The sequence below is a fragment of the Macaca thibetana genome, chromosome 14 (assembly GCF_024542745.1).
Source record: "Macaca thibetana thibetana isolate TM-01 chromosome 14, ASM2454274v1, whole genome shotgun sequence".
In the NCBI taxonomy this organism is placed as follows: Eukaryota; Metazoa; Chordata; class Mammalia; order Primates; family Cercopithecidae; genus Macaca; species Macaca thibetana.
Genome location: NC_065591.1, coordinates 12,552,157 through 12,565,202, shown reverse-complemented (window position 1 = coordinate 12,565,202; position 13,046 = coordinate 12,552,157). Strand labels below are relative to the sequence as shown.

Below are 13,046 nucleotides of genomic sequence, written 5' to 3'. Positions count from 1 at the left end.
ACCAACTTGATACCATTGTTTCTTTTAATTGTAACCAAGGCTTAATCAAAAATTTTGGCTTTATAATGACCATTTCCACAGTTCTCACTTTACACCCTCCTTTTCCTTCATTGTACATTGCCATTGTCCACCACCCCTACCCACCAGGAGTGGAATCTGTTTTGAGTACAGGGACCCTTTTTTTTCCTTTTACTTCACTAGTCCTGGCACAGCGCTTAGCAAACACAAGTAGCTCAATAAATAAATACTTATTGATGGACGTAAGGAAGAGAACTGGGCACACTGTGCAAAGCCTGTCTCAGTATGAGAAGCCAAAACTCCCAGCAGAGCAACTGATCTCAGTCACCTTTCCAGAGTTCTCCCTGGTCCAAGAGAGCCAGTGTGAATCCCAGGACTCCCTATGTTACAGGAATAAAGTAGCTCTGGCAAAAAAGGCTTTTGCAGCAAATGCTCTAAGAGATCTGGGAATAAGCACCATAGGGTTCCATCTAGGAAAAATATTAATTTTCCTTGGGGAGCAAAGTGCACATGAAAGGCTTCCTGTGCATAGGCCAGCCTGGGGCGAAATCGGTAACATTCTTAAAACATTCTAAAACACAATTTGTACTGGGTGCCTTCAGACTAAGCCAGCTTCTAACAATTGTAGCCAAAGTTTGTTTTTTTTTTTTTAAATAATTTCTGTAGGTTCCAGATGACACTAACGCTAACTTTGTCAAAAATAACTAATTTGCGTGTGTGGGGGGGAAACACTCATCCCATCACCTTCCACAAAACATAAGATATTCAAAATTCACACTTTTTTCAGCTTGCCCCGTGTCAAATATTGCCTGTTGGATATATACATCTATTAAAGTCCACATACTATCTTTAGCCTGTCTTAGACCTGTAAAAAAGTCCTTTTTAACAGAGGAGACCAGAGAACAAACTGTCGAGGTCAATAACTTCTACTCTAACAAAGCAGTTCCACTGGACAATGGATTCTGCCTATTTCTCAAAATGAAATGAATGGCACCATTATCAATCCACAGATAAGAAATTAGAAGGGGAAAAACTTTTCATTAATAACAGAGAAGGCGGCTGGGTGTGATGGCTTACACCTGTAATCCCAGCACTTTGGGAGGCCGAGGTGGGCAGATCCTAAGGTCAAGAGATTGAGACCATCCTGGCCAACATGGTGAAGCTCTCTACTAAAAATACAAAAATTAGCTGGGCGAGGCAGCGTGCACCTGTAGTTCCAGCTACTCAGGAGGCTGAGACAGGAGAATCACTTGAACCCGGGAAACGGAGGTTGCAGTGAGCCAAGATGGTGCCACTGCACTCCAGCCTGGCGACAAAGAAAGATTCTGTCTCAAAAAGAAAAAAAAAGAGAAGAACTAAGGAGCGCTCTTGTTATCTTAGTGGGGGAAAAACATAATCTGCAAAAAGTCTGAACTGGGCAGAGTGGCTCACACCTGTAATCCCAACAGTTTGGGAGGCTGAAGTGGGAGAATCACTTAAGCTCAGGAGTTGAGAGACGAGCCTAGGCAACACAGCAAGACTGTTTCTTTTTTTTTTAAGGTAGTAAAAGTCTGATTCAAGTGAATATGGAAAACAATGATTTTGTAACTAAATTAACATCTGGAACTTTTTTATCCATAACTATTCGATTTATTTAAAATTCAAATTTTTTTTTGCTGTGCACAGCGGCTCACGCCTGTAATCCCAGCACTTTGGGAGGCCAAGGCGGGCAGATCACCAGGTCAGGCATTCAAGACCAACCTGGCCAACATGGTGAAACCCCATCTCGATCAAAAATACAAAAATTAGCCAGGTGTGGTGGCCCACGCCTGTAGTCCCAGCTACTCAGGAGGCTGAGGCAGGAGAATCGCTTGAACCTGGGAGGCAGAGGTTGCAGTGAGCCGAGATGGCGCCATTGCACTCCAGCCTGGGTGACAGAGAGACTCCGTCTCAAGAAAAAAGAAAAAAAAAAAAGAGGAAAATTCATGTATTTAAGACAACCAGCAGCTATATTTAAAGGACCATAGTTAGCCAGAGCAGAGACAAGAAACCTGCCATTAATATGTATAATTGGTGAAGCTGTATAATGGGTACAATGTATTATTCTACTTTTGTGTATGGTTTATAATTTCCACGTTACAAATCCATAATGCATCAAAAAATAAACTTTAATGTAAACTTATGCCAAGTGAAAAATAAATGGCATGTATCCGCCTCTTCTGTTGCCTTCTATCAAAGTCAGGGTCCAACCAGGAAACATTCCTTTTCTAGCCCATTCATTACTCGCTCTTACCAGGTCCTTATGTGTACCCACTGGAAGATGCAAATGGGAAGAGCCAGCTTAACTTATGTAGAATGGTGCTGAAAATAACCCAGGCAACGTATTAGTAAGTTTTCAATAGAAACTTTGGAACATTCTTGAGAACTGACCTCAAGACGGAAAAACTGAACTGCATGGAAGATTATTCCTTTGAGAGAATTTTTCTTGTGTTTTTAAGAGTCAGGAGGATCTTGCTCTGTTGCCCAGGATAGCGTGCAGCAGCCCAATCATGGCTCACTGCAGCCTTGCACTCCTGGGCTCAGGGAGTACCTCTTGCCTCACTCTCCAGAGCAGATGGGATTACAGGAACAAGCCACCACATCTGGTTGTGTTTTTTTTTTTTTTACATTTTTGTAGAGACTGCATCTTGTTATGTTGCCTTGGCTGGTATTGAACTCCTGGCCTTAAGCAATCTTCCCATCTCAACCTCTGGAGCAGCTGAGATTACAGTCAAGAGTCACTGTGCCCAGCTCTAGATAAATTTCTGTATAATGTTCCCTGGTACAATAAAAACAAATCCAACTGAGGGTCTGTGCATGAGTCTATATCTGTCATCTAAATGGTGTGTCTAACGTCTTTACCCTTTTATTCCCTCTAGAAAGACTAAAGTTAATCAATACAATTTATTATACCAAAATGCCTGTGGACTTCTCATGACTGGAGTCAAACTACTTATTTTTTTTTTTTGAGACGGAGTCTCGCTCTGTCATCCGGCAGTGCAGTGGCCGGATCTCAGCTCACTGCAAGCTCCTCCTCTCGGGTTCACGCCATTCTCCTGCCTCAGCCTCCCGAGTAGCTGGGACTACAGGCACCCGCCACTTCGCCCGGCTAGTTTTTTGTATTTTTTAGTAGAGACGGGGTTTCACCGTATTAGCCAGGATGGTCTCGATCTCCTGACCTCATGATCCGCCCATCTCGGCCTCCCAAAGTGCTGGGATTACAGGCTTGAGCCACCGCGCCCGGCCCAAACTACTTATAAAAGCAAGTAAAACTTAATTGGAATGGAGTTGAAACTAAATGTTAAAGTTATCTTTTCTACTTTGTCTTTGCACTGTTTCGGTGGAGGGGACTATACTTCTCCAGCTGCAGGCTGAGAATGTAAAGGAACAGGTATCAACACTGTCCTCCTGAATACTGTAGCAAATGTACTTTTGATTTTTAAGTGTGGTTAGTCTGATATCCAACTTTGGCTTCCTGGGGAGTAAATTTTACAGGTTGATTCACCATTCTATTACACTTGCTTTTTATTTGCTCTTAAATCAAAGCCTTTAAAATTAAGCCTGGAGCTTCAAATTAACATAAAGAGGAACGGAGTGTAGTCTTTAAAGTTTCTGCAGGGGAAAAATTTTAGACCGGATAGACGCGTGTTCAAGCCTAGAACTGGTACAGCTTGAAACCACTGCCAGTTTGCTGAAAATGATTCCTCAGATGATCAAGGAAAATCCCAAAGCTCCTGATGACCCCTCACCTGGTTGAACTCCTCGTCAGCATATATATCAATCAAGTCCACTCCTTCTGACATGGCTCCGGAAGGAAGATCGCGAGCCCGGAGGATGGACAAAGTAAGGAAGATGCCACTGCAGGATTCGGAAAAATGCAAGAATTAGAAGGCATGAGGGTCCTGGCCTGGGAGGAGGGCAATGGTTGCTAACCTCCCATCTCCAGAGACGCAGCATCCTAGCGGCCCGAGCTCGGCCCCACCCGCTCCGCCCCGCCCCCGGCCTCGCGCCGCCCCCCGCTCTCCCAGGCCGCCGGGGGTCGCTGCCCATCACCCTCGGGCCCGACCCGGGTAGCGCCGCGTCGGCGCCGCAGCTGCCTATGGCGCGACGGAAAAGTCCCACCTTCGGCTCCTAGGGGCCCTAGGACCGCGTTGCGAAGAAAGACCGCGGCGAAGCCCGCATCCCCTGTCCGTCGCACCTGCCTAGGCCCCAAAGCAGCTCCAGCCAGGGCCCCCGGGTGTCAAGCTACTCCAGCCGCCTCTGCTCCCCACCCAGGCCTACTCTTCGCCCCCAGCTAGGCCCGCCCCGCTCCCTCCCCACACACCCGGCCCGGCGCTCTCTCTGCCCCCTCCCTCAAAGGCCCGCGCCTCCCTCCGCCCGCAGACTCCGGCCGTCCCATCTCAACCCACCCCCTCCCCGCCTCAGCGCCGGCCCGGACCCCTCTTCCGGCCCAACCTGCCCCCGGCCGCGCGCCCCCGTTACCGGGAATATGGCGGCGGCAGCGGCGAGTCCGGACTAGGCCCGAAGCGCGCGAACCGCTCTCCGCCCCAGGTCCCGCCCCCCCGCCGCCGGCGTCACACGCACCGCCACTTCCGGCATACGCAAGGACGCACCTTCCGCTTCAGGTCCTCCGTGGCTGCCGTAGTCGGCTGGCCGTGAGGCTAGGAGTTCCCGGAAGTGCCCGGGCAGCCGGTTTCCGGTGCAGGTGGGGAAAATGGCGGTGTCCACAGTGTTCTCGATTTCATCGCGGGTGAGGAGAGAGAACGTTCTAGCGTCCGGGGCGGGCGGCAGCGCGGATTACACTTTGTCTTCTTCTGTGGTCTCTATCTTGGGGAGCGTTCGTCTGCCCGATAGCCTAGGGCAAGGGCAGGCCCAGGGAGAGGCCGATTCTGCAGCTCAGGAAATAAAGGTCGCTTCCATTCTTTGGTGAGCCTACTGTGTGCCGGTCTGGAAATAACTGCTTAAACGATAAGTCATCGTCCAAGACTCAATTCACCTCTCACCTACGTCGCAGGCGGGGTTAGCCCAACTTCCTCTGGACGCCCCTTCTCCCCGTTCTTTAGTCGTTAATGCCTTTCGTGGTTTCACATAGTATCTTGAGCTCTTTGTTTTGTTTATAACGGACATATAATAATTGTACGTGTTTATGGGAGTACAGTGTAATGTTTTAATACGTGTGTACATTGTATAATCAAATCAGCGTAGTTAGCATGTCCATCACCGCAAATCTCTATCATTTCTTTGTGGTGATAACTTTTCAAGATCTTTTTCTAGCCATCTTGACATACACAGTACAGTGTTACTAGCTGTAGTCACTCTAATATGTAATAGAGCACTGGAACTTACTCTTTTTTCCTATCCTGCTCTTACAAAGTAACGAACTTTGTCTCTATCTTCCCCTCCTACCCCCATCCTTGTCTTTGTTCTTTTTTTTTTTTTTTTTTTTTTTCCTATAGACCCAGGGACTTGATCTTTATTCTGTTTTGATGTAGGCGTTTACACTATAAACTTCCTTCTTAGTACTGCTTTTGTGGCATCTCACAATTTTGTATATGTTGGGTTGTAGTTTGTCTCAGGATGTTTCCTTTTTGTTTGTTTTTTGTTGTTTTCCTTCTTTTTTCTTTTTTTTTTTTTTTTTTTGGAGAGACAGGGTCTCACTATGTTGCTCAGGCTGGTCTCAAACTCCTAGCCTCAAGTGATCCTCCCGCCTCAGCTTTCCAAAAAGTTCTGGGATTACTGGCGTGAGCCACCATTCCCGGCGTGTCTCAAGGTATTTTCTAATTTTCCTTTTGATGTCTTCTTTGACTCATTGATTATTCAAGAGTGTGTTGTTTAATTTCCACATATTTGTGAATTTTTCAGCTTTTCTTTCGCCATTGATTTCCAGGTTTTAATAAAATGTCTCTTGTACAGCATATAGTTGAATGTTTTTTTAGAAATTTATTCAGCCATTTCATGTCTTTTGATTGGGGAGTTTATTTTATTTTATTATTATTAAATTTTTGAGACAGAGTCTCGCTCTGTTGCACAGGTCGGAGTGCAGTGGCGTGATCTCAGCTCACTGCAAGCTCTGCCTCCCGGGTTCATGCCATTCTCCTGCCTCAGCCTCCCGAGTAGCTGGGACTACAGGCGCCCGCCACCATGCCCAGCTAATTTTTTGTATTTTTAGTAGAGACTGGGTTTCACCGTGTTAGCCGGGATGGTTTCGATCTCCGGACCTCGTGATCCGCCCACCTTGGCCTCACAAAGTGCTGGGATTATAGGCGTGAGCCTCCGTGCCCAGCCTGGAGTTTAATCCATTTATACTTAAAGTAAATAGTGGCCGAGGTGAGTGGATCATGTGAGTCCTGAAATTCGAGACCAGCCTGGGCAACATGGCAAAACCCCTTCTCTACTAAAAAAATTTACAGGTGTGGTAGTGCACACCTGTAGTCCCAGCTACTTGAGAGGCTGAGGTGGGAGTGAGTCTGAGAAGTCAAGGCTGCATTGAGCTGTGATTTTGCAACTGCACTCCAGCCCGGGCATTAGGAGTGAGACCTTGTCTCAAAAAATAAATAAAATAAAATAGGGAAGTACAATTATCCCTTTGTATCCATGGGATGAATGTTGTAGGACCCTCTGTGGATATCAAAATCTGCAGATGCTCAGTCTCATATAAAATGGCATAGTAGTTGCATATAATCTACACATATCCTTTCTTTTTTTTTCTTTCCTTTTTTTTTAATTATACTTTATGTTTTAGGGTACATGTGCACAACGTGCAGGTTTGTTACATGTGTATACATGTGCCATGCTGGTGTGCTGCACCTATTAACTCGTCATTTACATTAGGTATGTCTCCCCCACCCCACACATCCTTTCATATGCTTTAAATTATTTCTAGATTACTTAATAATACTGAAAACAATGTCAAGACTATGTAAATACTTGTTATACTATATCTCAGTTGTTTTTTAATTGTTGTATTATTTGTTATTTCTTTTGAATATTTTTGATCCACGGTTGAGTGTGCAGTTGGTTGAGTGTGCAGTTGGTTGAATTTGCAGGTGTGGAACCCACAGATATGGAGGGCCAACCATGCTTGCTGTTGCCATTTTGTGAACTGTTCTCTGTCTTACAACTTTTTTGCTCCTTTTTTCCACTCTTGTCATCCTTTATATTTCATTGACTTTTTTTTCTTTTTGTAGTCACATAGTTTGAGAAATGAATTTCTCATTTCCTTGTATGTCTTACGCAGGTATTTCTTTGTGGTTACCACGTGGCTTATGTAAAACATAACAATCTGTTTTGATTGATAACTTAATTTCCATTGCACACAAAAACTCTGCTCTTTTATGACCCCTTTTATGTTATTGGTGTCACAAATTACATCTTTTTATATTGTCTCCATTAACAAATTTTTATGGTTATTTTTATACTTTTGTCTTTAATTTCTATACCAAAATTAAAAGTGATTTACATACCATAGTTACAGTATTATAGTATTCTGTACTTGTCTATATATATATACACGCAGATATATATATATATTTTTTTTTTTTTTTTGAGATGGAGTCTTGCTCTGTTGCCAGGCTGGAGTGCAGTGGCACGATGTTGGCTCACTGCAACCTCCACCTCCTGGGTTCAAGCGATTCTCCTGCCTCAGCCTCCTGGGTAGCTGGGAGTGTAGGTGCGTGCCGCCAGGCCCAGCTAATTTTTGTATTTTTAGTAGAGATGGGATTTCACCATGTTGGCCAGGATGGTCTCTATCTCTTGAATTTGTGATCCTCCTGCCTCGGCCTCCCAAAGTGCTGGGAGTGTAGGTGTGAGCCACCACATCCAGCCCTGTATTTGTCTATATATTTACCATTACCAGTGAGCTTTATGTTTTCTTTCTTTCTTTTTTTTTTTTTGAGACAAAGTCTCGCCTTGTCACCCAGGCTGGAGTGCAGTGGCGTGATCTCAGCCCACTGCAACCTCTGTCTCCCGGGTTCAAGCAGTTCTCCTGTCTCAGCCTCCTGAGTAGCTGGGATTACAGTCGTGTGCCACCACACGTGGCTAATTTTCATATTTTTAGTAGAGACAGAGTTTCGCCATGTTGGCCAAGCTGGTCTCTAACGCCTGACCTCATGATCCGCCTGCCTTGACCTGCCAAAGTGCTGGGATTATAGACCGTGATTTTCTTTTGTTGTCTAGTGTCTTTCCTTTTCTACTTGGAGGACTTCTTTTAGCATTTCTTGTAAGGCAGGTCTAGTGGTGATGAACTCCCTAGCTTTTATCTGGTGAAGTCTTTATTTCTCCAACGTTTTTAAAGGACAGCTTTGCCAGATATAAGTATATTGGGTTGGCAATTCTTTTCTTTCAGCATCTTGAATTATATTATCCCACTCCTAGCCAGCAAGGTTTCTGTTGAGAAATCTGATAGTCTTTTGGAGGCCTTCTCATATGTGGTAAGTTGCTTTTTCTCTTGCTGCTTCCAAAATTTGTCTTTGACTTTTGACAGTTTTTTTTTGGAAAGATAACTGTCTTTAACTGACAGGATATAAAACATGAGCCAGAGAAGCATACAATTATTTTTCATAAATTTTTTGTAATGTCTTAGAAACCTTTATTCTTAGAGTTTTGGGGATTTTGTTGTTGTTATTGTTGCTCTATCTAGGCTGCATGTTGTTGTTGTTGTTGTTGTTGTTGTTGTTTGAAATGGAGTCTCGTTCTGTTGCCCAAACTGGAGTACAGTGGCCCGATCTCAGCTCATTGCAACCTATGCCTCCCGGGTTCAAGTGATTCTTCTGCCTCAGCCTCCTGAGTAGCTGGGACTACAGGACACCATGCCTGGCTAATGTTTGTGTTTTAGTAGAGATTGGGTTTCACTGTGTTGGCCAGGCTGGTCTTGAACTCCTGACCTCAAGTGATCTGCCCGCCTCAGTCTCAGAAAGTGCTGGGATTACAGGTATGAGCCACTGCGCCCAGCTATTTTTTATAGAGAGCTATTCCTGCCTGCAAAGACAAATATATTCCAATAGAAATTTCCGGTGATTATTTAACGCAACTCGTAACAGTGTCACACAATTCCCTGGAACTCTGTGACAACCATTATTGTTTCTTGTATGGAATGCTGCCTTGATAGTAACAGGAAAAAAAGGGTGAAATTTGGCTAAAATAATAAGACATCCCAATTATTAGAATAATTACCTTGTACTGATGATGATAGTCCTCCCCATCCGCATTTATTTCTGTAGAATTTACTCAACCATGTTATTTTAGTACAGAAAGTAGGAATCCCTGCCTTCAGTCTGCATCAGAATCTCTTAGAGGGCTGTTAAAAATTCATTCACCAAGGCCCAGTCCTAGAGATTCTGATCCAGAATGTTTATGGTGGGGCTTGGGAATCTGAATTTTCATTGCATGCTGTGTTAGTTTACTGGGGCTGCTATAACCTGTGTGGTTTGAAAAACAGAAATTAATTTTCTCATAGAAATTTCTAGCCTGGAGGCTAGAAGTCAAGAGCAAGGTGTTGGCAGGTTTGGTTTCTTTTGAGGCCTCACTCTTTGGCTTGCAGATGGCCACCTTTTCACTGTGTCCTCACATTTCTGTGTGCGTGCACATCCCTGGTGTCTCTTTTCTGACTTTTTTTTTTTTTTTTTTTTTTTTTTTTTTTGAGACGGAGTCTCCCTGTGTCTCCCAGGCTGGAGTGCAGTGGCGTGATCTCGGCTCACTGCAAGCTCCGCCTCCCGGGTTCACGCCATTCTCCTGCCTCAGCCTCCCAAGTAGCTGAGACTACAGGCGCCCGCCACCACGCCCGGCTAGTTTTTTGTATTTTTAGTAGAGACGGGGTTTCACCATGTTAGCCAGGATAGTCTCGATCTCCTGACCTCGTGATCCACCCGCCTCGGCCTCCCAAAGTGCTGGGATTACAGGCTTGAGCCACCGCGCCCGGCCTCTTTTCTGACTTTAAAGAGATAGGGTCTTGCTTTGTTGCTCAGGTTGTAATTTAACTCTTGGGTTCAAGCAGTCCTCCCACCTCGGCCTCCCAGGTAGCTGGGACTACAGGCACAGGCCACTGCACCCAGCTTTTTCTGACTTTTGACAGTTTGATTAAAATATGTCTCAGTGTGGACTTCTTTGGGTTCGTGCTAATTGAGATCTGTTGGACTTGAATCTGGATGTCCACTTCTTTCCCCAACTTTGGGGGTTTTCAGCCATTATGTCTTTTTTTTGAGATGGAGTCTCACTCTGTCACCGAGGTTGGAGTGTGAAGGCACAGTCTCAGCTCACTGCAACCTCTGTCTCCTGGGTTCAAGCAATCCTCCTGCCTCAGACTCCCCAGTAACTGGGGTTACAGGCATGCGCCACCATGCTTGGCTACTTTTTGTATTTTTAGTAGAGACGGGGTTTCGCCATGTTGGCCAGGCTGGTCTAGAACTCCTGATCTCAGGCGATGCGTTCACCTCAGCCTCCCAAAGTGCTGGGATTACAAGCATTAGCCACTGAGCCCAGCCAATTATGTCTTCTAATAAGCTTTCCGCCCCTGTCTTTCTCCTATAGGACTCTCATAATGTGTATATTGATCTCCTTGATGGAGTCCCTAAGGCTTTCTTCACTCTTTCTCATTTTTTTTTTTTTTTTTTTTTTTTTAGGAAAAACCCTTATTTCAAATGACTGGTCCTTGAGTTTGCTGACTCTGCTGCTTGATCAGGTCTACTATTGATCTTCTCTAGTAAATTTTTGTGTTTATTTTATTTTATTTTATTTTATTTTTTTGAGATACAGTCTCGCTGTGTCGCCCAGGCTGGAGTGCAGTGGCGCGATCTCGGCTCACTGCAAGCTCTGCCTCCCAGGTTCACGCCATTCTCCTGCCTCAGCCTCCCTATCAGCTGGGACTACAGGTGCCCGCCACCACGCCCAGCTAATTTTTTGTATTTTTTATTAGAGATGGGGTTTCACCACATTAGCCAGGATGGTCTCCACCTCCTGACCTCGTGATCCATCCGCCTCAGCCTTTCAAAGTGCTGAGATTACAGGCGTCAGCCACCGCGCCCGGCCTAATTTTCAAATTTTTATATAGTTTTATTTTTTAGAGACAGGGTCTCACTGTGTTGCCCAGGCTGGTTCTCGAACCCCTGAGCTCAAGTGATCCTCCAGCCTCAGCCTCCCAAAGTGCTACAATTATAGACGTGAGCCACCATGCCTGGCCTCCTCTAGTGAATTTTTCAATTCAGTTACTGTATTCTTCAGCTCCAAAATTTTCATTTGGTTATTTTTTAATGTTTTCTGTCTTTTTATTGGTATTCTCATTTTGTTCAAGCATCACTTTCCAAAGCTCATTGAACATCTTTATTATGACTAGTTTGAATTCTTTATCAGGTGATTCATATACTTCTGTTTCTTTAAGGTTCGTTTCTGGAGATTTATTTCATTCCTTTAATTGGACCATGTTTCCCTCTTTATTCATGTACTTGGTAACTTGTACTGGTGATTTCTACATTTGAAAAATCATCTGTCTCTCCTGGTCTTTGTACTGGTGATTGGCCTTCACCAGTCAGCATGGATAGAGATTCTGAGGACCTCTCAATCCTTTCCTGAGGATGTGTCTTTTCTGGACTTGTGGATGTAAATTCCCAATGAGAGGGACTTGCCGGTTTCCTTTTGCAGGAGCTCGTAATTTCTTGCTCCCTCTAGTGTCTGCCTGTGATACTGCAGTTTCTCTGGAGCTGCTGCAAGTCTCCCAGCTGTCTTCTTCGGTGGCCTCCAGACTTTTAGAGTATGCCATGTCCCATCAGTGCCCCAAGCTGGGCAAGACAGAAACCAGTCCCTCTGGTAGCTTCTCCAAAAGACAGAATGTTACAAGGGTGTGGTGGCTCGCGCCTGTAATCCCAGCACTTTGGGAGGCCAAGGTGGGTGGATCACCTGAGGTCAGGAGTTCGAGACCATCCTGACCAACATGGAGAAACCCTGTCTCTACTAAAAATACAAAATTAGCCGGGCGTGGTGGGGCATGCCTGAAATCCCAGCTACTCGGGAGGCTGAGGCAGGAGAACCGCTTGATCCTGGGAGGCGGAGGTTGCGGTGAGCTGAGATCACGCCGTTGCACTCCAGCCTGGGCAACAAGAGCGAAACTCAATCTCAAAAAAAAAAAAAAAAAAGTCAGAATGTTAGATGCACACTCCACTCCCCCTAACCCTGGGAGAGGCCACTGGGCTGGATTGGCCTTTCTCTGCGGTTTCAGGGAAGCTCTGGATCAGCAGCAAGCCACGAGGCATTTAGAGTGTGCTAGATCCTTTCAAGTGCTTAGAGACAGAAACCAGTTCCCCAGGGAGCCCCTGAAAAGCTAGAATGTTGGATGCACACTGCACCTCTTTCCCTCCCTAGGGAGAAGCTGGGAGGTGGGAGTTTTCTCCTGCTTGTTCTGCACTGAGCCAAGGATGAGTGATGAGGGAGTGAGTGCTTGCCAGTCTAAACTGTCACCTTTGTTCTCCATGGTTCTTTGTTCTCCCTCAACCTGCTGCCCTTTTCTGTCAGTACTTAGATTCAAACAAAACAGAAACCTGATCCCCCCAAAGGTCCGAACATTATACATACTTTTCAGTCTTCTCTTTCCATCTTAGGTAGAAGCTAGGAGCTGGGGGTTATCTCATGATCATGCTTGGGCAGGGAGGGGAGAGACTGGCATATGAGTGCTACAAATTGTTCTGCTGGCTTTGATGCAACTGGTTTTGTGCTCACCTGGGGAGCAGGAGCCTCTCACTGGTTTCTGGATTTCTCATAGGGAATTGGTTTGTTTGTTGCTGTTGGCTCAGTGTCTCCATCAGGGGAGGAAGATCTGGGGTTTCCTACTCCACCATCTTCACCTCTTGCTGAGGTCACCACCTTGACATCATATCTTGATAGTTTGTCCACTTCTCTGGATTGGGAGCCTTTGGGGGATTAGGGATCATGCTGTCTCTGTGTGCTCAGGATTTGACACAGGTGAGTGAGTAGAGTATAAACCATACGGTAAGAATTTTAAGGGAGTGCAAAGGAAGGAAAAATTG

The 13,046-nt window shown here is 45.3% G+C and overlaps 2 protein-coding genes across 10 annotated transcripts in view; one reads left to right on the top strand and one right to left on the bottom strand.

Annotated features, from left to right (window-relative positions):
• CPSF7 (cleavage and polyadenylation specific factor 7) overlaps positions 1-4,627 on the bottom strand; it is a 28,680-nt gene extending 24,053 nt beyond the window's left edge. For 2 of the 3 annotated variants that reach the window (XM_050756933.1, XM_050756935.1), the window contains exons 1-2: positions 4,519-4,627; positions 3,786-3,894 (exon numbers count right to left, since the gene is read on the bottom strand). In XM_050756933.1, coding sequence (XP_050612890.1) covers positions 3,786-3,839 — 54 coding nt within the window. In that variant the 5' untranslated portion in view covers positions 3,840-3,894; positions 4,519-4,627. Of the gene's footprint in view, positions 1-3,785; positions 3,895-4,445 lie in introns of all 3 variants that reach the window. The other variant, XM_050756934.1, reaches the window with a different exon arrangement.
• Positions 1-13,046, top strand: part of SDHAF2 (succinate dehydrogenase complex assembly factor 2) — a 183,472-nt gene that overhangs the window by 159,630 nt on the left and 10,796 nt on the right. For 2 of the 7 annotated variants that reach the window (XM_050757046.1, XM_050757044.1), the window contains exon 2: positions 4,720-4,786. In XM_050757046.1, coding sequence (XP_050613003.1) covers positions 4,751-4,786 — 36 coding nt within the window. In that variant the 5' untranslated portion in view covers positions 4,720-4,750. The other 5 variants (XM_050757045.1, XM_050757051.1, XM_050757048.1 and 2 more) reach the window with 4 other exon arrangements.